At 42.4% G+C, this 23,705-nt stretch overlaps 1 protein-coding gene across 1 annotated transcript in view; it reads right to left on the bottom strand.

Annotated features, from left to right (window-relative positions):
* Window positions 1-23,705, bottom strand: part of KLHL1 (kelch like family member 1) — a 487,130-nt gene that overhangs the window by 372,921 nt on the left and 90,504 nt on the right. Inside the window, exon 5 of the mRNA XM_029603188.1 lies at window positions 15,586-15,782. Within this exon, the coding sequence (XP_029459048.1) occupies window positions 15,586-15,782 (197 nt within the window). The remainder of the gene's footprint in view (window positions 1-15,585; window positions 15,783-23,705) is intronic.

Here is a 23,705-nt window from a genome sequence, read left to right as displayed (position 1 = left end):
AGGGAGGGGGGCGGTATGAGAGAGGGGTGCCATCTCATCCCTCATCTCAGGCAGCAGTTTGGCTTGAGCCACCCCGGTTTGGATGCATGTTTTGGACACACCAATCCCCTTATTGCATCAGGTGTTAGCCTAGCATGTCCAAAACGCACGTCCAAGAGATCGTTAGCTTGTGCGCTAAGCTCAGTGCACATATAGCATTGGCCTGAAAGTTTTGGTGTCCATCATTTCCATTGTGAGGCTGTTCAACACATCCATCACCCTTTTTTAAAGCAATATTTCCTAAGATTACTCCTGAGTCTACCCCCTTTCAACCTCATCTCATGATCTCTCATTCTAGAACCTCCTTTCCATTGAAAAACAGCTCACCACCTGTGCATGGAAATCTTTGAGATATTTGAATGTCTCTATTATATCTCCCCTATCTCACCTTTCCTCTAGAATATACATATTTAGTTCTTTAAGTCTATCTCCATATGCTTTAGAATGAAGACCACTGACCATTTTAGTAGCCACCCTTTGGTCAGACTCCATCCTGTTTATATCCTTTTGAAGGTGCAGTCTTCAGAATTGTACACAGTATTCCAAGTGAGGTCTCACCAGGGACTTATACAGGGGCAATATCACATCCTTTTTTCTTCTGACCATTCCTCTCTCTATGCAGTCAAGCATCTTTCTGCCTTTTACCGTCGCTTCATCCACCTGTGTGGCCATCTTAAGATCATCAGATATAATTACCTCCAGATCCTTCTCTTCCTTTCTGTTCAAAAGCAATTCACCTTCAGTACTGTACCTTTCCCTTGGGTTTGTGCATCCTAAATGCATTACTCTGCATTTTTTAGCTGAAAATCTTTGCTGCCAGACCCTAGACCATTCCTCAAGCTTAGCTAGATCCCACCTCATGTTTTCCACGCCTTCCTGACTATTTACCTTCTTACAGATTTTGGTATCAATGGCAAAAAAGACAAACCTTTCCTGACAACTCTTCTGATATCTCACTTACAAAAATGTTGAAAAGAAATGGTCCAAGGATTGATCCCCGAGGCACAGTACTAATAACAACCCCCTCCTCAGAGGAACTCTATTTACTACTACCCTTTGTCCCCTCCCACTCAGCCAGTTTCTAACCCAGTCAGTCACTCTAGGATCCATACCAAGAGTGCACAATTTATTTATGTCTTCTGTGTGGAATACCACAGATTAGTTCAGACACATGGATTTTACATCCTTACTAGCAGATGGAGGCAGGGAATAAAAGCTTATCTGACACTGTTACATAACTTAGTAAGCCACTTGCATTTCCTCAGTATTGATGAGTACCCAAGCCAAGATAAAAGGAAATCAAAACTAACTGACCCACTGCTCCCCTCCCCAATACCGATTAGAGAAAAAGCTAACCTGAGATTTTTTTGCACTGGAGATCAGGAGATTCCATACACGGGTAGGTCATTTTTATTTTCTTTTGATACAAATTGAACAATACTGGATTTATAAGTTACAGGCCCTATGCCTATGCGGTTTGAACCCGGAGAAAGAATGGACTATATTTTTATTGATTCAAACATTTTTCTTGATTTATCTTTATTTAATTAAGTGGGCTTTTTATCCTATGATTTTAAATCCTTCACAAAATTGTATGGCCTCTAATTATTCTATTCTGCATGGAAGCTTTTGGCTTTGTTAATTTTCATTCACAAAGATTGTTTTGGTCTCATGGCAGGCCTAGGGTCTCATGATCTCTCTCTTGCATTTTGCACGTATAGTTTTGACAGTGATTTTTGTTAGCAATTTTTTGAACAGTGTTTTTCTGATTGGTCATTCCCAGTTCCATGGTTCCATTTTTGCTGATTCGTTGATCCTTTTTCAGTACCATGTTTTTTGTTATTTAAAGACCTTGCTGTACTGGCATCTTACAAGCTTCATACTTTACGGCATGAAAGTCCTAAATAAAACTGAATGGTATGCTTTTGTGTCATTTGTTTATTTTCTTTTTGAGGCCAATGTATTTGTTCTGTCTATTTCAACATCTTTATTTTCCTATACTTCCAAATTTGATCTTATGCCAGAAATGTATGCTTTGTCCCTCCCGACACATCCTTTTGGTGAAATACTATCCATGTCAAGGTTACTAATGGCTGTTGGAAGTTGTGGTTTTCTTCTTAAGCATACATTAAATTGCTATGGAAAAAGTTATTGGTTTGGTCCTCTATGTCTCTTTAAAGGACAATCCTAAAGATTTGTTATATACATTTTTCCTTTGGATGACTCTTTGATTTGTCAGCTTTATCTCCACTCCACTTTTTCCTTTTGCACATATAAAATAAGGAACATAAATGCAAATTATGCTTTCATAAATACATTTGAAATAGCATGGTGTGCTCTCCTCCACATGCTATTTAGCTTGTGTTCCCTGAGATCTTAAATGGAACACCTGATCCTAGTCCTTCTCCTCCTTACAGATTCTACTGGCCTGTTTTCATGAGGGTATGGGTAGGTCATCTTGGGAGTTTGTGGTACTGCTTTCAGGATGATGGTATTGCTCTCATGTTGATTCCTTAACACTTTCCTCTTCGTCTGAATATTCTACATCCTCTACCTCCTAGGTTGACATCTGAGGTGCATGCTTCTAATTTTGAATTTCATCTTCTGGAAGTCTCTTCTCTTTTTTATCATTTCTTCTGGGGTGCATATCGTCTCCTGTTTCCGCCATCAGCACTGATACCAGACCCATGTACTAGGACTGCTTTTATCAAGGTTTGCATAATGAGGGGTTATTCATGAGGAAAGAAGACTGTGTACATATAGAAATTATGGCAGAAAAAGACCAATTGGCCCATCTAGTCTGCCCAGAAAGCTTCCACACTTATTTTCCCATACTTATCTGTTTCACCACCCACCAACTTCAGGACTCTTGTTGGTAACTGTTTGATTCAAATTTCCTGCCATCCCCTGTCATTGGTGCAGAGAGTAATGTTGGAGTTGCATCAAAGGTGAGCATAAGGCTTACGGTTAAGGGCTGTAACTGCCGCATCAAGCAAGTTACCCTGATGCTTGTTTACCCAGATTGTACAGATCAATGCCTTGTTGGATGATGTCTGAATGTAAATCCTGTTTTCCTCACTTCCCCTTACCATTGAAGCAGATAGCAATGCTGTATATGCTTTCAAAGTGATGTATAAGGCTTAATTGGTGTAGGGTATTAACCACCTAATAAGCAGCTAACCCCACGATTATTTGTTTACCCAGATTGTGAAGTTCAGTCCTTGGTTGTTGCCTGAATGTAAATCCTGATTTCACTTTTTCCCCTGCCGTAGAAGCAGAGAGCAGCACTATATATGTATTCAAAGTGATGTATCAGGCTTAATTGGTTTAGGGTAGTAACCGCCGTAATAAGCAAGCTACCTCCACGCTTATTTGTTTACCCAGATTGTGAAGTTCAGTCCTTTTTGGTTGTTATCTGAATGCAAATCCTCTTTTCCACATTTCCCTTTGCCGTTGAAGCAGAGAGCAATGTTGGGGTTGGATTAACTGTGCAAGGGATTTTTTGAGTAAGGGTAGAAATCACCAGGTGGTAGTTAACATTCCAGCAAGCCACCCCCATGGCTCAACTCTTCATTCCCATCCTCTAGCCTTTATGGATCCACAGTGTTTAACCCATGCCACTTTGAAATCTTTCACAGTTTTAGTCTTCACCACTTCCTCTGGAAGGGCATGCCAGGCATCCACCACCCTCTCCGTGAAGAAATACTTCCTGACATTGGTTCTGAGTCTTCCTCCCTGGAGCTTCAAATCGTGACCCTTAGTTCTACTGATTTTTTCCATTGTAAAAGGTTTGTTGTTGACCATGAATCATTAAAACCTTTCAAGTATATGAAAGTCTGTATCATATCACCTCTGCTCCGCCTCTCCTCCAGGGTGTACATATTTAGATTCTTTAATCTCTCCTCATAAGTCATTTTATGAAGACCATCCACCATTTTGGTTGTCCTTCTCTGGACCGCCTCCATCCTGTCTCTGTCCCTTTGGAGATACGGTCTCCAGAACTGAACACAGTGCTCCAGGTGGGGCCTCACCAAGGCCCTGTACAAGGGGGATCATCACTTCCTTTCTATTACTAGATATTCCTCTCTCTATGCAGCCCAGCATTCTTCTGGCTTTAGCTATTGCCTTGTCACATTGTTTCGCCGAATTCAGATCGTTAGTCACTATCACCCCAAGGTCTCTCTCCTGCTCCATGCACATCAGTCCTTCACCTCCTATCAAATACAATTCTTTCGGATTTCCACTCCCCATATGCATGACTCTGCACTTCTTGGCATTGAATCTCAGCTGCCATAACTTCGACCACTCTTCCAGCTTCCTTAAATCACATCTCATTCTCTCCACTTCTTCTGGCGAGTCCACTCTGTTGCAGATCTTAGTATCATCTGCAAAAAGACAAACCTTACCTTCTATCCCATCCGCAATGTCTCTCACAAAGATATTGAACAGAACCTGTCCCAACACCGATCCTTGTGGCACTTTGCTTAACACCGCTCTCTCTTCAGATTAAGTTCCATTTACCGTCACACATTGTCTTCTGTTCGTCAACCAGTTTGCAATCCAGGCCACCATCTTGGCACCCACTCCTAAGCTTCTCATTTTATTCACAAGCCTCCTGTGTGGGACTGTATCAAAAGCTTTGCTGAAATCCAAGTAGATGACATTGAGCGCTCTTCCTCTATCTAATTCACTAGTCACCCAATCAAAAAAGTCAATCAGATTTGTTTGACAGGACCTTCCCCTGGTGAATCTATGCTGCCTCTGGTCCAGCAATTCTTCCGACTGTAGATAGTTCACTATTCTTTCTTTCAGCAGCGACTCCATTACCTTTCCCACCACAGAGGTGAGGCTAACCGGCCTGTAGTTTCCAGCCTCCTCTCCGCTCCCACTCTTGTGAAGCAGGACCACCACTGCTCTTCTCCAATCACTCGGTACCACTCCCGTTTAACGCTTGCATACAAATTTTTATATCGTCTACGTGCTATTTAGTGATCAGGTGGATATAAATCAGAAACCCTATATTTAGGGTAATTTTTAGTGTGTGTGTGTGCTAAAACATTCAGAGCATCATGCTTTATGTCATTTAAGCATGCATGCTTACATTTTCAGTGAACTCACACAAAAGTATTAGTGTGAGTTTTACTGCATAGGACCCATATTCTTTTACTTTATCAGCATTGTCATCCATTTGGTTTAACTGCAGTGTATGCAATAATAAAAGAAGATCATTAGTATGAAGGATGTCACCAAATCGATGCAAAATAAACAATTTAGAACTGTAAACATGAAAATGATTGCTTCTCTGTCTCTCATCCATCCTCTCTTCCTTGTGTTTGTTAGTGAGCAGTCATCTATCTTTGTGAAGCTTATATAACTAAGCCAATTTACATAAACTAAAGTGTACAAAAACTTAGATCATACCAAATATGCAGTCCATTATATGCAACTATATAGTGATTGATAAATTGCATGTATGTTTTGGTAACCAACGTGCCATACCAACTTTGTTTAGTTCCTTGTTGAGTTAGACCCATTTTTTATGCAGGTGGGTGAATTTGACCCATATTATTGTAGGTGTCAGAATTAGATGTGGATAATATGATAAAAAATTATTTTGGTATTTATGTTGTTTTGGCAGGAATAATGAGCCCCTACTCCAGAGATCTCATAGTCTAAGTAGGTATCTGACAGAGGTTCAGACCTTTATCTGTTTAAAGTCAGGGGAAAAACTCTCCTGTTCAACCATGCTTACACAGAATAACTCCCTCCACTCCCCCTCGCAGTCCCCTTTCAGGTAACCTCCTTATTAAGGAGACTTTCATTGTAAATTGTTTTGGTTATTACCTTCTTGTTCTCCTATCCTTCCTACTGCCTTTCTGTTCTTCCCCCCGCCCAGTTACATTCCCCTGTTGCAATGTATTTTCCAATCCTTCAGTTACTATGTGAACCGGTATGATGTCCCCACAAATACCGGTATATAAAAGTTTCTAAATAAATAAATAAATAAATATATTACTTAATTAGAGTTTCTGTAAAATAATTTGATATCAGCAAACTTGTGGAAAATCTTTTTTTTTAATTAATGCAGAATTTAATAGAAGTATGAGGCTTTTATTTATTCTCAAGTTAGATCCATAAAGTGAAAAGTTTAGATATAGATTTTTTTGTTGTCTTTATGTTCAATTACTTTTTATTAAGTTTTCCAAAATAAACCTTACATATATAGTATTTTCAGTTATGGTACGGTATTATTCCTACACTCCACCACTTCATCTTCAACATTCACATTTGGCAAATACTCTACTAGTTACAATTAACCCCTCTCCCAGTAACCCCCCAACCCCTCCCCCTCCCTCAACATTATACATCATTGAAGAATAATCCAATCCATTAACAAGCCTTGCCCTTTAGCTAGACAGCCAACAGTTTATGAAAAGGTGTTCAGGATCCGGCTTCTCACCCTATGGAGCAGGTACTGTAAGTAAGCCTTCCATATCTGAAAGAACTTTGCTTGTTTTCATGTCACATTCACAGTCCCTGTATATTTTTCCATTAGGCAAAGATAATGCAAGCTGTTTCTGAGCTGCACCAATGTAGGAACTTCTGATACAACCCATTTCTGCAATATTGCCTTTTTCACCAAAAGCAACACTTTTCATCCCGATAGTTTCATATATTTATCTTTATGTGATAGCCCTTGCATATCAGTAAAGAGAAATTTGGAGGCCACCAGAGGTAACTCCACACTTGCTACTTGAAAAATGTATTACTGAACACTTACCCAGAAATCTGGTGCATTGATACAACCCCAGTTTGCTACATTGGCCAAATATGGTAAAATAGTAAGCTACATATAAATCATTTAACTAAATGTTAGCATTATTATCATGGTTCAATAAACTGTTCACACCAGAAAGAGAAGAAATGCAGTAATAGACACAGCAATACTGTATAACAATGGCAGGCAGAGCAGGGCAGTTGCCCTGGGTGCACCTTGGCAGGGGGCACAGAACATCAGCTATCCAACTAAATCTAAATAACTTATTTATTTCAATATGTGTTTCATAGATGACAGCAAGACAGTAGCATAGATTTAGCAGAAATTATTTAATCCATAATTATCATTTATTTATTTATTTATTTAAAATCTTTTATATACCGACATCCGTTTGCACATCGCATCGGTTTACAAGTAACTTAATAACTTTTAGGCAAAGCCTTTACATTGAACGGTAACTGTGAGATTAAGGAACTATAAAACAACTAAATAAACATGGCTATAATTTACAATGGGCAGAAACAATTTACAATGGGCAGAAACATCTGGTGGGGATACTGCTTGGGGGAATATAAAATAGACAGATTTTGCACAAAATTCAGTGATCAATAGCAGGGTGCAGAAATGTCATCATGGTAGTGCAGATCAAGAAACTTGTCCCAAGAGCAAATAAGATCTATTTATGCAGCTAAGTAGATATAGTACACTTGATATCCTCATGCTAGCACTAATGGCTCTGCACTGTACAAATTTCATTTACAATTTTCATACATTCCGAATTCTCATCACCCTTATCTTTTAACCAATTTTTGGCTTCCAAAAGCCTACTGAAAAATGTTTTTTTCCTTAAATATATTCTGCTGTATATCAGCAAACATAGATTTCATGTATAATGTAAGCCAAGCAATTTGATGCATTCTGGAAAGATAGTATCTAATACATATCTATATTTATGATATAAAGATATAAATATATGTATCAATTTTTCAGAATGAATAAACAGATGATAGATTTTGTTTACATGAGGAACTACATGAAATATTTCATTTATTCTAATAAACTGAGATGCCTTTCATTACATTTATAATTCAAGTCTGGACCAGGAGTGTTCAGCTTTTTAACAGCCATAAGAGCATGCTCTGTCATCATGCTAGTTTCAGATTTATCAGTCACAAGGTAATAATTATAGCAAACTGTCTAAAATAAAATTATGTATATTTAGATTTAATGGTTAATTGAGATGGTATTAAAATTATTGAAATTTAGAGGACACAGAATACTGTGGATAACGCAAAACTATTGTATTTACTACTGACAGGCCTGATGTACCATGGGAGCTGTGGCAAAAAGAAGAATGTCATCAAAAGCCCATGGCCCCAAGAGGGGATGAAGGAATACTAGGAGTGGCATGAAGGTCCCGAGGTTCTACGAGTGGTACAGCAATTGCACAAAACATCAGATTTCCAGGACAAAACCAAGGGTCAGCAAGAGTCACTGCGGATCCCTAAATACTAGATGATGCAAATGAAAAATGGGTGCATGGGGGGGGGGGGTAAGCTGAACAGAGTGGCAATTACTCCCTTAACCTGAAGGCATGGATATAACTGCATGGAGTAGCAGTTATTACCTTTAACAGAAGGCATGGGAGTAACCTGCATGGAGTAGCAATTACTTTCCTTAATAGAAGGCATGGGGGTAACTGCACAGAACAGCAGTTACTACCATGAGCAACTTGCTGGGCAGACTGGAAAGACCACTTGGGTTTCCTCTGCCATCATTATTATGACACTATGTTACTAAGTATAGTAAATGGAAACTATTTTTAAAGAACCTTGAAGTCAGCTGAAGCAGGGTAGGAAACACTCTAAGGTACCAAGAGTGGGTTGAAGCAGCAGCGGTGGTGGTGGTATTGATTAAAATAAATGTTGGGAGCAGAGAAACGAGGTAAGAAGAGTGACAGTAAGCTTCAAGAAGTACCTTGAGGGCTGAGGCAGAAAGAAGAATGGCATAAAAAACATAATTCATAAAGTAGTGCCAGGATTGGCATGAAGGGCCCAAGGTTCCACAAATGGTACAGAAAGTGTGCAAAGCATCAAATTGCCAGGAAAAGACCAAGATTCAGCAAGTACCACAGGGGAAGCAGATTTGGAAAGAACATCAAAAACAAACAGAGCAGAGAAGGAAACAACAAAAAGTATCAAGATTCGGTTAGAGAGGCAACAGCAGCAGTGGTGCTCATGATTAAAATCAGAAATGATAGGAGCAGAGCAACTCAACAAGAAGAGTGGCAAGCAAGGCCCAAGATGTACTCTGAGGGGCTGAGGCAAGAAGAAGAATGGCATCAAAACCACCAACAATTGACTTGCCACTGAGACCATCATACTACCCTTTAGGTTTTTAGAACACAGTGATGTTCAAAACAGACCTGTATGGTCTTGTATAATCATCGGTTCTATTTTTCAGTATTTTTAAATATAATTACTTCCACCAAAGTGTATACAAAAATTTACTTCCCCTTCTGATTTATGCGATCTTGCCAAGCCCCACACGATACCATGTTTCGCTGGAGCTGCTTCAGGGGTTTCATTTATGTTAGGGCTCACAAAATAATAGTGGATTTTGTGAGTCCTAAAATAAACGAAGCCCCTGAAGCAACTCCAGCAAAACATGGTATCGTGTGGGGCTTGGCAAGATCGCATAAATCAGAAGGGGAAGTTAATTTTTGTATACACTGGTGGAAGTAATTATATTTAAAAATACTGAAAAATAGAACCGATGATTATACAAGACCCTACAGGTCTGTTTTGAACATCACTGTGTTCTAAAAACCTAAAGGGTGTTAAGGTGGTCCCAGTGACAAGTCAATCATTGTTTTTCACTATTAGTATTTGTTTTTGCAACACGTGCTCAGATATACTTAGATAGTGTTGCATATCTGCTAAGGAGTTAGCAATCTGTTGGCGATCTGCTCCCCAGAGGGGAGGAGTTAGCAATCTGATGTAGATCTGCCCCTCCAGAGGGGAGGAGTTGGCAATCACTTGTAATTCTTCTGCTCGGAGTTAGCAATCTGTTATTGAGCTCCTCCAGTAGGGGGAGGAGTAGCAGTCTGTTATGGATCTCTTCCTGGAGAGGGAAGAGTTAACAATATGTTATCAATCCCTGCTACTAAGAGTGGCAATCTGTTATAAGTCCGCCAGAGGGTTAGCTATCTGTTATGAATCCCCCTGCCAAGGGGAAGAGCTAACAATTGTAATACTCCTTAGGCGGAGTTAATGATCTGTGGTGGATTGGCTTCCCACAGAGTGGCAGTTGTATAATACCGCTCTAGTAGTCGAAAGGATGATACTGAGATGAATTGTGAATCCCTGGGCCGATGGCAGATTACAGCACGCTCAGGAGAATATCCTGAGAGGGACCACCGGTTAGGCTGGAGTATTGAGACAAACACATAGTTCTTTATTAGACAGGAAGTAGAACCACCAGAGGTGGCAGTAGTGAGCTGATGTGCCTGGCAGGGTTGTAGTCCCTTCGATACTGGAATTGCGGTCTCTGGGTTGCTGAGCTGTAGAGAGAGACTATAGGTAGTGAGTAGACAGGGTATGCTGGATACATAACCAGTAGAAGATGATACACTCACAATTGTAGATATCTGTAATGGCTTCTATGCAACAGAGTCTTCAATATATTCAGGAACAGAAGCCGTAGGCGAGTGCTGGTTCCTATATGCAGTCTGAAATGAGAACTCACATTACCTGTGTAGGAGATGGCTTGAAGAATAGAAGAGAGTATTTGGAGGGTTTTAGGAACACAGGCCCTCGTGGAGCGAGTACCGGTTCCTATCTGCAATCTAATAGTAATGTACCAGATAAAGGTATATAATAACTTCTGATATAAAAGAGAGTTGAGAAGGGATTTAGGAACATGGGCCCTCATGGAGCGAGTACCTGTTCCTATCTACAATTTACAATAATGATTCATGATCTCCGTACCTGTGATAATGTCTTAGACAGAAGGGAGTCTTCGGAGATTAGGAACATAGGCCCTCGTGGAGCGAGTACCGGTTCCTATCTGTAAGAGAACTCACTGTGTTCACGTCTGCGATCGCTTCCAGGTAGTCAGGAGTCTTCTGAGCATTCAGGGATGTAGGCCCTCATGGAGCAAGTACCGGATTCCGTCCTAACAATCTGAAATCAAGAAGAGAGAGAGCGGGGCTCCCGAGGAGCGGGTACCCCTGGTAAGGTGGTGGAGACAGAGCAGCGGAGAAAAATTCCCCTTCCTAACTCGATTCGAAGTAGCAAGCAAAGACCTTTTAAAGTGGAAGCGGATGACGTCACTACGGGGGATGCCCCTGAGGTTGGCGCCCTTGTTAGTACAAACGCTGGAGCACGCACATGCGCACACCTTTATGTCATCAGGAACATGGCGGATCCGCAGCTTCAGACCAGCCCGGGGATGCCAGGAAGTACGGCGAGAAGAAGCCGCGGCAGCATCTGTCCGTCAGACCTGAAGGGAGTTGCCACAAAGGTAGAGAGGGTGGAGCGAGGGCGAGAACAGGCATGAACGCAACAGATAGTTTAGTTTTGCTACATATATTGGGCTTCCTGGTTTATCAAAACCACCAAGGCATTAAGGGTCAGATTTTCAAAGGGTTAAGCACATAACATACGTGCGTAATCCTGAAAACCTGCCCCTGCGTGCGCCGAGCCTATCTTGCATAGGCTCGGCAGCACGCGCAAGCCCTGGGACGCACGTATGTCCCGAGGCTTACAAAAAGGGGCGGGGCGTGGGCGGTATGGGGCGGTCCAGGGGCAGAGCGGGAGCGTGGCCGGAGCCTCCCGGCACAGCGGCCATTTGCTGCTATGCCCGGGATTGTGGGCCAGCCATTGGCCGGCATGCGTAAGCTATGCTTGCCGGGAGGCAGGCACAACTTACCCGACAAAGGTAAGGGGGTGTTCTAGGTAGGGCAGGGGGGTGGGTTAGGTAGGGGACGGGAAGTTCCCTCCGAGGCCGCTCTGATTTCGGAGCGTCCTTGGAGGGAACAGAGGAAGGCTGCTCGGCTCGGTTCGCACAAGTTGCACAATTGTGCACCCCCTTGCGCGTGCCGACCCTGGATTTTATATCATGCGTGCGGAAGCGCACACATGTTATAAAATCGGGTGTAGATTTGTTCGTGCCGGGTTGCGCGAACAAATCCACGCCCGCACGCACCTTTTAAAATTTGGCCATAAGTGCAAGGAATTGCAAACAGCACAAAGGCATCATTATCTTCAAGGCATAGAGTTTGAGGAATTGCAAACAGCACAAAGATAACAAAACTCCCAAGGAAATATGAAAGAGGCAAAGGAAACCAAATATATATATATGAACAGGCCAATGGCAGTAAAAGCTGCACCAACAATGGAATGAATATCCATGAAAGAACCACAAAGCGGCAAAATGGTAACCAAAGTAGAAGGTTTTCTGCAAGGCAGCATGAGAGATCCAGGAACAGGCAGGGCAGTAATAGTGGCAGGCTTAAACTGCAAAGTGTAAAACAAGAAAAGAAGTGCAATGGGAGAAGAAACTTGTATTTTTATATCATTTTTCACATTTTTAGTTTGGAGACAAAGCACCTCAGTATAATCTAGAATGAAGCAGGATGGGATAACTAGGCTAGGATTGTAGAGGGGTACAACAAAATACTAAGATGAAGAATTAGAAAAGAGGTGCAGGGGGAAGATAAACTTGTATTTTTTTCTTTATCACATTTTTTATTTTGGGGACAAAATACTGCAGTATAACATAGAAAGAAGTAGGGTAGAAGAACTAGGTTGGGATCCAAGCAGAAAAAAATGTGGAGGCATTAAAATCCCCAGGTGCTACATCTGGGGATTGGCAGCCCATTAAGTGGCATAAAAACCTCCAAAGTGGTACATCAGGGGCATGGCAGCTAGGGAGTGTGGTAAAAACACCCCTGAGGTGGTATATCAAGGGCATGGCAGCTAGGCAGAGTGGCAACAAGACTCCCAAGATGAAACTTATCTTTTTTGTCTAGCATTCAAAATTATCAAGTTCTGAATATTATTCAATTACTGTAGCAGCATGATCATGTTTACCTGTTTGTATTATTCTACAGTGCTTTATGTATTTTTTTCATCTGTAATTCTGATTTTATTATGTATGTCATTTTCTGTAATCTGCTTGGAATGCCACTGTTGAACAAAGTAAAATATAAATATTTTTAAATAAATAAACCACTATGCAGCTAGGCAGATTGCCAGAAATACCTCCAAGGGGCTTTCAATCCTATTATAACTCAGATGGAAATTCTAGAAAACCCAGAAAAAACTGGTTTTCAAAAGACCAACTTTTTCACCAATTATGGTGCCAGCCTTGACTAATGAGGGCTCACAATTTTCCCTGCCATTGAGAAGACACATTAATTAGGCCTACTGGTTGGTGGGAAGAAATATAATGCTGAGCCACTTTGGCCAGGTCTGGCCAGACTGAATACTTGAGTGCCCAATATACCAGCACATCTGTGTCCTTGTCCTTGATGGGCTCTATTAGCATGTCACAGACATTTATGCTGGGGTTTCTTTTGCCTGGCTGGGACAAGGGTCTCTCTTGTCAGCTGCTTTAGCTATGGTCTTTGTCAGGAAAGATGGTTCTGTGGGGGCAACGTGGCTTTGGCATATTGAAATTGGGAAGGAAGTGGAAGGTAACAGGGTACTTGAACTTCTATGTTCCTCTGCCTCTGGAACTCCTGTTCACACACCATGGCTGCCTGTATCTCCTATATATGTGAGACAGTGGAAATGGAGGGCACGGCTCCCTTTTACCCATGAATCACAAAGTATAGCAAGCATGTAAGCATTGTTTCCTTTCAGAGATTTCAGTCTCACTTGTACTTGCTGCTGCAATACCTGTTTCTATTTCCTCTTGCTCATGGAAATCCTCTAAATTTTCTCCAGAATATTAACTATATGGATGACACTACCTGGAATCATGCTTCTGGAACTCAGATCGTCCATGACATCACTGAAAGGTTTCAGGGTTTGTATTAGCTGCCCCAATCATATTGCCCCAAAGGATGATCCACACCCATCTCTGTTTCTAGAGAAAGATCATAAAGCAGTGTCTGCTGCTCCATTATCCTCTGCAGCATCAGATAGGAGGAATCCCAACAGGTGCTAGCATCTTGAATCAAATGCTTATGAGGTATCCCAATGCTTAGGAGACATCCCAAATTCTTCCTGCTTCTCACAGAGAAGCTATCCACCATTCACACTTGAATAAAAATTCCTCACTATTTTTATGAACCTTTCTACCAGATTCTTCAAGACTGGAAACTCATGCTTCTTGGGCCCCAGCCTAAGGCATTCCTCACTGCCAGGTACAGCAAGTGTGCAAAGCAATGAATCGCCTAAAACCTTCATCTTCCATTGCTCTTATCATATTTACACCACTCTCTATCACAAAAAAACCTACTAAAATACTCCTATCTCTCCAATCTAGCTGCCAATCCTCTAGCATATTTCTTATGGCTGATAGGATATTGCAAGAGGTATGGTGGCTATCCTCTTGGATGGTATGGTAATTGGTATGATAATTTATTTTTGATAAACCAATTTTCACAATTACATCAAAACAGTATACAATAAAAATTAAAAAGCCTACCTGCATCCTGTTGCTCAGTTCCTGCTTGATCTGCTGCCTGATTCTGCCTTGGCCAGCTGCCACCAGTATGCCATCATGGAGAGGTTAGTGTGCATATCAGTCATGCTGGTGAAGATTTCGCTGGTGAAATGCATGCTACTCCCCTCTGCATTAGCCAGTTGTTCCTGTTTGCCATTTAGGCATTAAGTTGTTGCATTTTACCCATGTGTTTCAAACAAATGCACATCCATAACATTCCTCCTAATGGTTCCTCAAGGCCCAACATACCTGATAGTATTACTTGATTGCTCTTAACCATTTATTTACAAAATCATCAAATTTTCAACTTGACCAGTACTATTTTCTTGTAAGTCCCAAAATGCCCTGGGTTTCATATTTTTGTGATATGTGAATTTGGCAGCAATGCTGTCTCAGATAAACGAGGAAACCCCTAGTAGCAGTAACACAGACACAGTCAAAAGCAATGCACAAACTCTATAGTATCATTTTGAGACTGGGGATTAAGGTGCTGGAGAGACAGCTCTGCTTTCATTGGAGTAGAAACAGACTGAGGCTCACCATAGTGGAAACAATAAGAAACAGGGCCATAATTTGGAGACTGGAGAGAGAAAAGCAACTAAAGTGAGTAGAAATGAGGAAAGAGGTAAAGAGGCAGTGACAGTCAAAATAAGTGGAGCAGGTATCACGGATACAGAAGCATGTAGAACCTGAGAGGTCAGAGCTTGTGCAGTGCATCTGTCTTTACTTTGTGTCTACCCTTAGCCACTCGAGTCAGTGCTGCCACCGTATCAATACTAACATGTCATAAAGTTTATGTGGTGCTTGGACCTATGAGAAAACAGCACTGGAGGTAGTTTAAACATTGATGATCTTCTGCTTAAATAACTAAAAAAATGCAAAATCCTTCATTGTATAATTAATCTGAGCAGATATGCTGGTATTTGAGGAACATTTAGAGAAAATAAAACTTTTCTGGGCCCTTATAACTGTTCATTATACTCACATTTCTCATTGTACCAAGTAATGCAGAAACCATCCTAAGCATAGTGCATAAACTATATTTGACTATATATGCTTTTAAATTTAAGAATGCAACAACAGTGTCTTACCATAGTATAGTTGTGAGCTACCTTCATAAGCTCAATGCATCCTTGAGCATCAGCAAATGCTCGAATTCCCAAACAGTTGGAAGGGTGTAAAAGTTTCATTAGAAAATGGCAGCACACCTCTACTACTTGTGGAAGCTGAAGGAGACAGGCTGCTGCCAGCAGGTTTTCAATGGTGTCCTCCTTTAATTCCAAGCAACCTTTAAAAAACAGAGATTAAGAAAACCTTAACCCAATTAGTTTCATACTAACATGCTTCAAGTATGTTTGCATATACAGTTAAGGCAAGCTTGTTACTGCCCTATTACAAAATGATGGCGGAAACCCAAAACCTTTACAAAGCACAGTTTGGCAATTCATGAGTAATCTACTCTAAATTATTATGAGATTTAAAAAAGTTAACTGGCACAAATCGAGCCATAACTTTGCAGTGTTATGATGCTGGCACAGGTTTAGCAAACATCTCTTCCAGTTTTACAGAGTGCCAAAAATATCTACAGATTTATCTAAGAAAATACCTATGGATTTTCAATGGAAAAAAAAATTCCTGGGCAAAAGTGGAACAGCTCATGCAAGCTTTGATAAATCCTCTCTGAAGTGTTAGCCGCTGATTGCAAGTCATCAGAGGGAGTTCGATCCAGTCCTGGAATTAAAGTCCCCTTTCAACACACCACTCTATTTTTAGATTTACAGTCCTGCTCTTCTGTGGACAATAAGAACTGCAAATGGAATGGAGGCAACCTATTAATTCTAGTTTTTATGAAAATGAGATCTTTCACTGATAGCACAAATATTTGGAATCAGGCTCTAACTGTGTATTGCAAGAAAGAAGGGCTTACTTCTGAAAAATATGGCCAGCTGTGGCTTTTTTTTAATCATGTACAAAAGCTTTCTAGGTGGGTACATAAACAAGATAAAAATTTTTTTTTTAATTCAGACGTTTCAATTTCAATAGTTCGAGAAAGGAAAATATTATTTTTTCTGAACTTAATACTATGAATTAAAGTGTGCTAGCCCTAAGCAGGTGTTAATACTCGTTAAGGTCAACATTATTGCAGGCCCCCTGCATTTGTTCGCATTAGCATTAACATGGGCAGAGCATGGCCTAATACAAAGAAACATATAAATAATCTGTGCAGTGTGCATATGCATGCTAAGCAGCTCATGAATAATTAGCGTAAATCATGTGAAGTATCACAAGTTGAATTTAACTGCTAACAATGCTAAATCTTACCTAGAACAATTTACAGGTCAATATTCAGTAAGCCAGCAAACAGGCAGGTTATTCTGTGAAGTTACCCAGGATATTTAGCAGAACTTAATCAGATATGTGCTCTGCTGAATATAGCCAGTTAAAGTTAAAGTTACCTGGATAACGTTATTCAGATAACTTTGGGATGGTCCTCTGGCATGACCATGTTTACCTGAATACCTTTATCCAGATAGCTCTGAATATTAATACTAACTGCCTAAAGTTAAGCCCTGCCCCTGGATCACTGCCAACCTACTTCTTTTTCATTCAAGTAAATTTTATCCATTAATGACTTACACTGCTAAATTTTTCCATATGGCAGGGCAGAAAATTCATAGCTTGGGGTTTGTCTGGTTAAGTCCAGACTTAACCAGACAAACTCCCTTGAATATGGACCTCATAGTTGATATTCATCTGGTTTGAGTTCAAGCTCTAATTTTCTGCATAACTCTAGCTGGGATCCATAGCTCTGAGTTCTCTTGGATAAACTTTGAAAACAATGACTACTATTCTGGTGTGCAAACATTTTTCATAGACTTCAGAATTTAATGGTATGACATTTATTCTATGTCTGTAGGTACTAATGGTTCCCTAACTGTTAATTCCTTTCTAGCATTCATTGTCATCCATAGAAAAGCACTACAATCATGATCATCACTCCATCAGGGCAGTTATAGTGTGGACCTTTCTCCATCCGAAAATGTGGTCTCACTATCCCTTATTTCCTGTCAGAGTATACAAAGCATGTTGTGTTCCGCGCCCGTGGTCGTCCACGGGCGCAGCCCCCTACCATGCCCGCGGCGGCGACCTGCCACGGGAATTCCGGGAGAAGCCCCAGATCCAACGTCCCTCGCTCCGACATGGACCCCGGTGCTGGTCGCCAGGTGGGGAGCCGTCCCTGCTCCTCCCTCGTAGCGTCCAGCTGCATTTCCTCTCCGGAGGAAATCCAAGATGGCCTCCGCCATCCTTAGGCACGAGGCTGCGCCCCCCTTCTCAGATTTAAAGGGACCTGATCCCTTTAACTAGACTCACCTGTTTCCTATGAGCCAGGGCAGAGAAAGTCTAAAAGGAGACTTCCTCTGCTCATTCCTTGACTTGGCAACTTCCGTGGTTTGTCAGGTCTGCTTGCTTCCGTGAGTTCTTGTGCTTTGGATCCTTGTTCCTGTTTCATCTTGGTGTTCCTGGTTCCTGATTTCGGATCGGCTAGCAGTGATTCCTGGTGTGTGACTTTGGATCGGCTAGCGGTGATTCCTGGTATTCACTTTGGATTGGCAAGCGGTAATTCTCTGGTGTGTGACTTCGGACTGGAAAGTGGTGATCCCTCGGTGTGTGACCTTGGACTGGTAAACGACGACCCTCTGGCACTTCACCTCAGACTCCTTCTTGACCGTCATCTCCAAGGGCCTGCCTAAGTCCCAGCGGCCCGGGTCCCTATGGGCTCTTCCCGGGGGGGACCACGGACTTCCAGGGGTGAAGTTCCAGTCAGCCCTTGCACCAAACTTCTTGACCTCTCAAAGGTCCACCTAAGTCCCAGTGGTCCGGGTCCGTACGGGCTCCTCCTGGGGGGACCGCGGACTTCCAGTGGCGAAGACACTTCCTTCCTTTGACATTACGACTCTTCGTCTGCCTCCACAGTCGCCTCTGTCTCCAGTGCCGAGGGTCAGCTGGTCACGTCTTCTGTTCCTGCCTCGCCACCCGATAGGAGAACCTACAGATCTTCCTCCTAAGTTATACCATCCTCCCGTCGGCCCAAGGGTTCACAAGCCTGAGCATAACAGATTGCCAAGTCCATGGACCCGGCAGAGGTATCTGCCCGCCAGGCCATTCCCGGAATGGCCCAGCGCCTGAAGGATCAGCAACAGACCCTGGATGCCCTGGTCTCTGCCTTGCAGGGCCTGACCCAACGTCTCGAGGCGTTAGGGCCCATGAACCCTACGCTGCCATCCCCGCCCGGGGCTCAAGAAGGCCGCCCTACTCAGCAATGCGTCATTCAGGCCTCCGTGGGTGATCTGGGGAAAGTAATTCCCACGCAACTCCCGGCACCCTCTCGATATGCCGGAGACGCGAAGTTGTGTCGGGGATTCCTTAGCCAGTGCCAGGTTCGTTTTTCCTTGCTGCCTGCGCAGTTTCCCAGCGACCTGGTCAAAACCAGCTACATTATGTCCCTGCTCGACGGAAAGCCCTTGATCTGGGTCTCTCATCTATAGGAAAGAGACCCTGTGTTTGGAAACTTGAATCAGTTTCTGTCCGCTTTCCGGCAGATTTTTGATGAGCCCGTCCACAAACCCACTGCTGTCTCAGAATTGCTCCGATTGCGACAGGGTACTCGGACAGTGGCCGAATACGCAACAGAATTCCGCACCCTGGCCGCAGAGCTGAATTGGAGAGAAGATTGCCTCCATGGGATCTTCTTGGAAGGGCTAGCCTCGCGCCTTCAGAATGAGCTAGCAGCAAAGGAACTCCCAGTTGACCTCAATGGCATGATAGAATTGGCCAATCGAATGGATCGTCGGATGCGATTTTGCCTTCCAGAAGTAAAGGCAGCGAGAAGGCCCTCACCTACCTCCAAGAGTGCATCAGAAGCCCTTTGCGCACCTGTCGAGGAGCCCATGGAGTTGGGTCATGGGAGAGTCTCTCCACAAGAGCGCCGGCGGCGCACGAAGGAAGGACTTTGGTTTTATTGCGGCACAGCGGGCCACCAAATAACCGCCTGCCCCGCATAACCGGAAAACTCCCGGGCCTAGGACCTTAAGGAGGTCTCTTCCTGGACCTAACTTCCCCAGCACCTCCACTCATGCTACCAGTGGCTCTAACGTTGGTAGTGGGGGAATGCCACATGCTAGCCCTGGTAGACTCTGGCGCCGGTGGCAATTTTATTATGCAGGGTTTGGTGGAGCACTTAAAGATTCCGCTAGTCCATGTTCCAGCTCCACTGGTCATCTCTTCGATTCAAGGGAAACCCCTCCCGGGACGTGTGACTCATATCACAGAATCCATCCAGCTAAGGGTTGGACTCCTTCATTGCGAACAGATGGCTTTTCATGTCCTTGAGCATTCTATCCACCCCGTTGTCTTGGGCCTTCCCTGGCTCCAGGAACACGGTCCCAGTTTGACTGGGAGAACTTGCAGCTGTCCCGCTGGGGATGAGTTGTCATGGCAATTGCCTCCAATCTGTGATTCCAGTCTCGTGTTCCATCGCCTCCACCAGTCTTCCAGGCCTGCCAGCCTCTTATGCCTCGTACGCGGATGTTTTCTCAAAACAACAGGCCGAGATACTTCCACCTCATTGATCCTTCGATTGTGATATCAATCTCCTCCCAGGTACTGAACCTCGTCGAGGGCGCACCTATGCCATCTTGCCAGCCGAGACGCAGGCCATGAAAGAGTAAATCGAGGAAAACCTGGAGAGAGGTTTCATTTGGAAATTAAAGTCCCCAGCAGGGGCAGGGTTCTTTTTTGTCGCAAAGAAGGATGGAAGTCTTCGCCCTTGCATTGACTATCGGGGCCTGAATGCTATAACGGTCAAGGACCATTACCCCTTGCCCCTCATCTCCGAGCTCTTTGACCAATTGCAGGGTGTGAAGATCTTCTCCAAGTTGGATCTCCGAGGGGCTTACAACTTGATCCATATCAAGGAGGGAGACGAATGGAAGACGGCCTTCAATACCCGAGACGGCCACTATGAGTATTTAGTGATGCCGTTCAGGCTCTGTAATGCTCCAGCGGTGTTCCAGAACACCATGAATGAGATACTCCGCGATCTCCTGAATCAGTGCGTGGTCGTATATTTGGACGACGTTTTGATATTCTCAGATACTCTGACCGCTCACCGCCAGCACGTCGTCCAAGTTTTGCAGCGCCTCAGAGAACATAAATTGTATGCGAAGCTTGAAAAGTGCCTTTTTGAGCAGGCTCATCAGTAAAATCCTTTACTGATGATCCTTTACTGGCTCATCAGTAAAATCGACAGAGAGCACTGAATGACAGCACGATTGGCTGCATTCAGTGCATGTCACAAAATGTCAGCGCAGATACGCTGCATTCCGGTATCCATGCCGACCTGTCCGACCCTTTCCTGTGAGTCACTGTGACTCACAGGAAAGGGTCAGACAGGTCGGCATGACATAAATACTCATATAAAGGGCCAGGGTTTACGCACATACAATTTACGAGTGAATTTTTATTAAGGAGCAATTTTTTGCATGGAATTTATGCAAGCGTATATTTACTGTATATAGGCACATTCAGTGACTATAAAGATATATACATATATTTTTCTTATAAGTGTGTAGAGTTGATCCATAATAGGGTTACCAGATGGTTCCAAGTCAGGGAAAGGCTGAGCCATTTTTTGTTTTATCCCTCAAAGCCATGTTTGGAAGAAGGGGACTCATGCTTAAGAAGCCTAACTTCCAGCCATGGGAGGTAGATCATTTTGGCAAGGAGGTAATGAAGGTTCAGGACATCTTTTATGGGAAGGAATCAAGGAAAGTGGGAACCTCTAGAAAGAGAAGACATAAGAGAAAATCTGCCATTGACTGCATTCTGTCTTCCACAATAACAGGAGTGTGCAATACCTCAGTCACAAGCAGTGAGACCTTAGAAGCAAGATCAAGGATTAACAGGCCAGAATAAAGGCTGAGGGGCCTATAAACCAGATTACCTTTATCCAAGCTGAATGGATGGTCCTCAGCAACATTTCAGAGGCAGCATTGAGAGGGGTTGGAGAACTGGCCATCTCACACGCTCAAGGCTGACAAGGTGAACAGTGTTTGTAAGAAAGGCATAAAAGGTTCTTACATAAAATTAATATTATAACTTTTCTAACTATATATTTATTATATCACTAACTAATTTTCGAACCGTCTTACAAGCACTAATTTTTGCAAGCACTGATTATTGTAATGCTCTGTTATTAGGGCTACCATATACGACCATAAGACCACTTCAAATACTACAAAACTCTGCTGCAAGAATGCTTACAGGTAAAAGGAAAAGAGACCATATTAATGAAACACTAGCTGAACTACATTGGTTACCCATAGAGCAAAGAGTTCAATGTAAAGCACTATGTACAATACATAAATTAATTCATGATGAAAAAGCAGAATGGCTTAACACAGCACTACGTGTACATGTGCCACATAGAAATCTGAGATCGGTGAACAAAGCACTACTGACTGTTCCTTCTGTTAAGACAGCATGGCTTACACAAGTCAGGGAGCGAGCATTGTCTTTAGCAGGACCCATCCTGTGGAATTCAATGCCTCTTGAAATAAGATTGCAGAGAAATTTCAAACTATTGAAAGGAAATGTAAAAACATGGCTGTTCAAACAGGCGTTTTACAAAGAAAACGGGGAAAGTAAGTAAAGGCAAGCATCATAAAATCAACACTCAGCACTTAATGATTCCGTGCTTAGCGGTAATTTTTATCCAATACCCCACTGATAACCTTAGATAGAATTTGAATTGCAAGAGAGATCTACATGTAAGTTAAACTCTGACACATGTAGCGAAAGGACAAGACAAACAAACTCATCATATAATTATATATTAGAATGCACATTGTTACCGAATCACTTTTTTGGCACTTCTATAATGTATTTTCTGATTTATACTCAATGTTACTATATGTGCCTTTTTGTAAACCGTTGTCATGGTAAATAACTTAGCAATGGTATATAAAGATTTGAATTAATTAAGTAAGTAAATAAATAAATAAATACATGTTTTTTAATAAGATATTTAGTGGTCCAAAATCCATATACGACCTGCAGTCAAGATCTACAACTAGCGGTCAGTCCTCTTTCTGTCCATGTTTGTAGGTCAAAAGAAAGCTTTACAAGGGAGTTCTAGACTATAAACTTGTTGAGTAGCTAGAGGCTATAGAGTGGGCCTATTAAGCTGTTCTCAATCCCTATAAGACATGTCCAGTGGGTGAGAACAGAAAAGGCCAGAAAGAGTCAGTAGTGACAATTTGTGCATTTTATCTTTTGCAGGGGATGAGACTGAACATGACTCTGATGGATCGGGACCCAGTGGCCTGGGAAGATCTCAGTGGCATCCACGAGTGCTACAGGAAAGCCCAGAAGAAGAGAGTGATGGTAAAGTGGAGGGTTCTGAGGCATCTGCTGCTGACAGACAGGAACCTGAGGGGGATGTGGCTATTGATAATGAGCACACCCAGGCATTGTTGCAAGATGAACCCATGCCCATGTACAGTAAACCACCTACTCCTGTAGACCTGTGACAAGCTGTTGATGATGGGGGAAGCAGAGATATAGAAGAGGGAAACTTTTCTGCTACAGAAGAGGATGAAATGCCTTGCACCTCCAGCCAAGAGCTGCATATTGTAACAAAATGATAGTGGCAGAACTGCTTGCAAGCTTAAGGCAGGACAATCAGGGCCTAAAAGAAGGTTGCTGTATGAGATGCAGGGTGTAAAACAAGAGATGCAGTGTTTTGGAAGACAGTGACAGTGGTTTCAGTTGTGGAAATTCCTTAAACAGTCACCAAGCTTTACAGCAGTTACAATTTTTAACCGGTGATATACTCATGTGAAGTGTTTGAAATCATAAGTGAAAAGTTTCAAAGTGAAAATAATATCAATGACTTTGTACAAATGAATAATCCTGATGCAGCTATGTGAAGCATATCAACTTCTTTACATTTCATCTTTAAGAACATTTTGCAATATAAGATCTTTTATTGTGGATCCTTTATATAATAATTAAAGGGTCGACTTTAAAAGCAGCGTGCGCATGTCCATGCGGTTCCCGACGCACGCACATGGACACAGTGATTTTATAATATGCACGCGCCAGCACATGCATGTTATAAAATCTGATGGCCACGTGCACAAGTGTGCTG

Source organism: Rhinatrema bivittatum, chromosome 5, assembly GCF_901001135.1.
Source record: "Rhinatrema bivittatum chromosome 5, aRhiBiv1.1, whole genome shotgun sequence".
NCBI classification, from domain to species: Eukaryota; Metazoa; Chordata; class Amphibia; order Gymnophiona; family Rhinatrematidae; genus Rhinatrema; species Rhinatrema bivittatum.
Note: the sequence above shows the minus strand (reverse complement) of the source record. Positions and strands in the feature narration are given on the sequence as shown.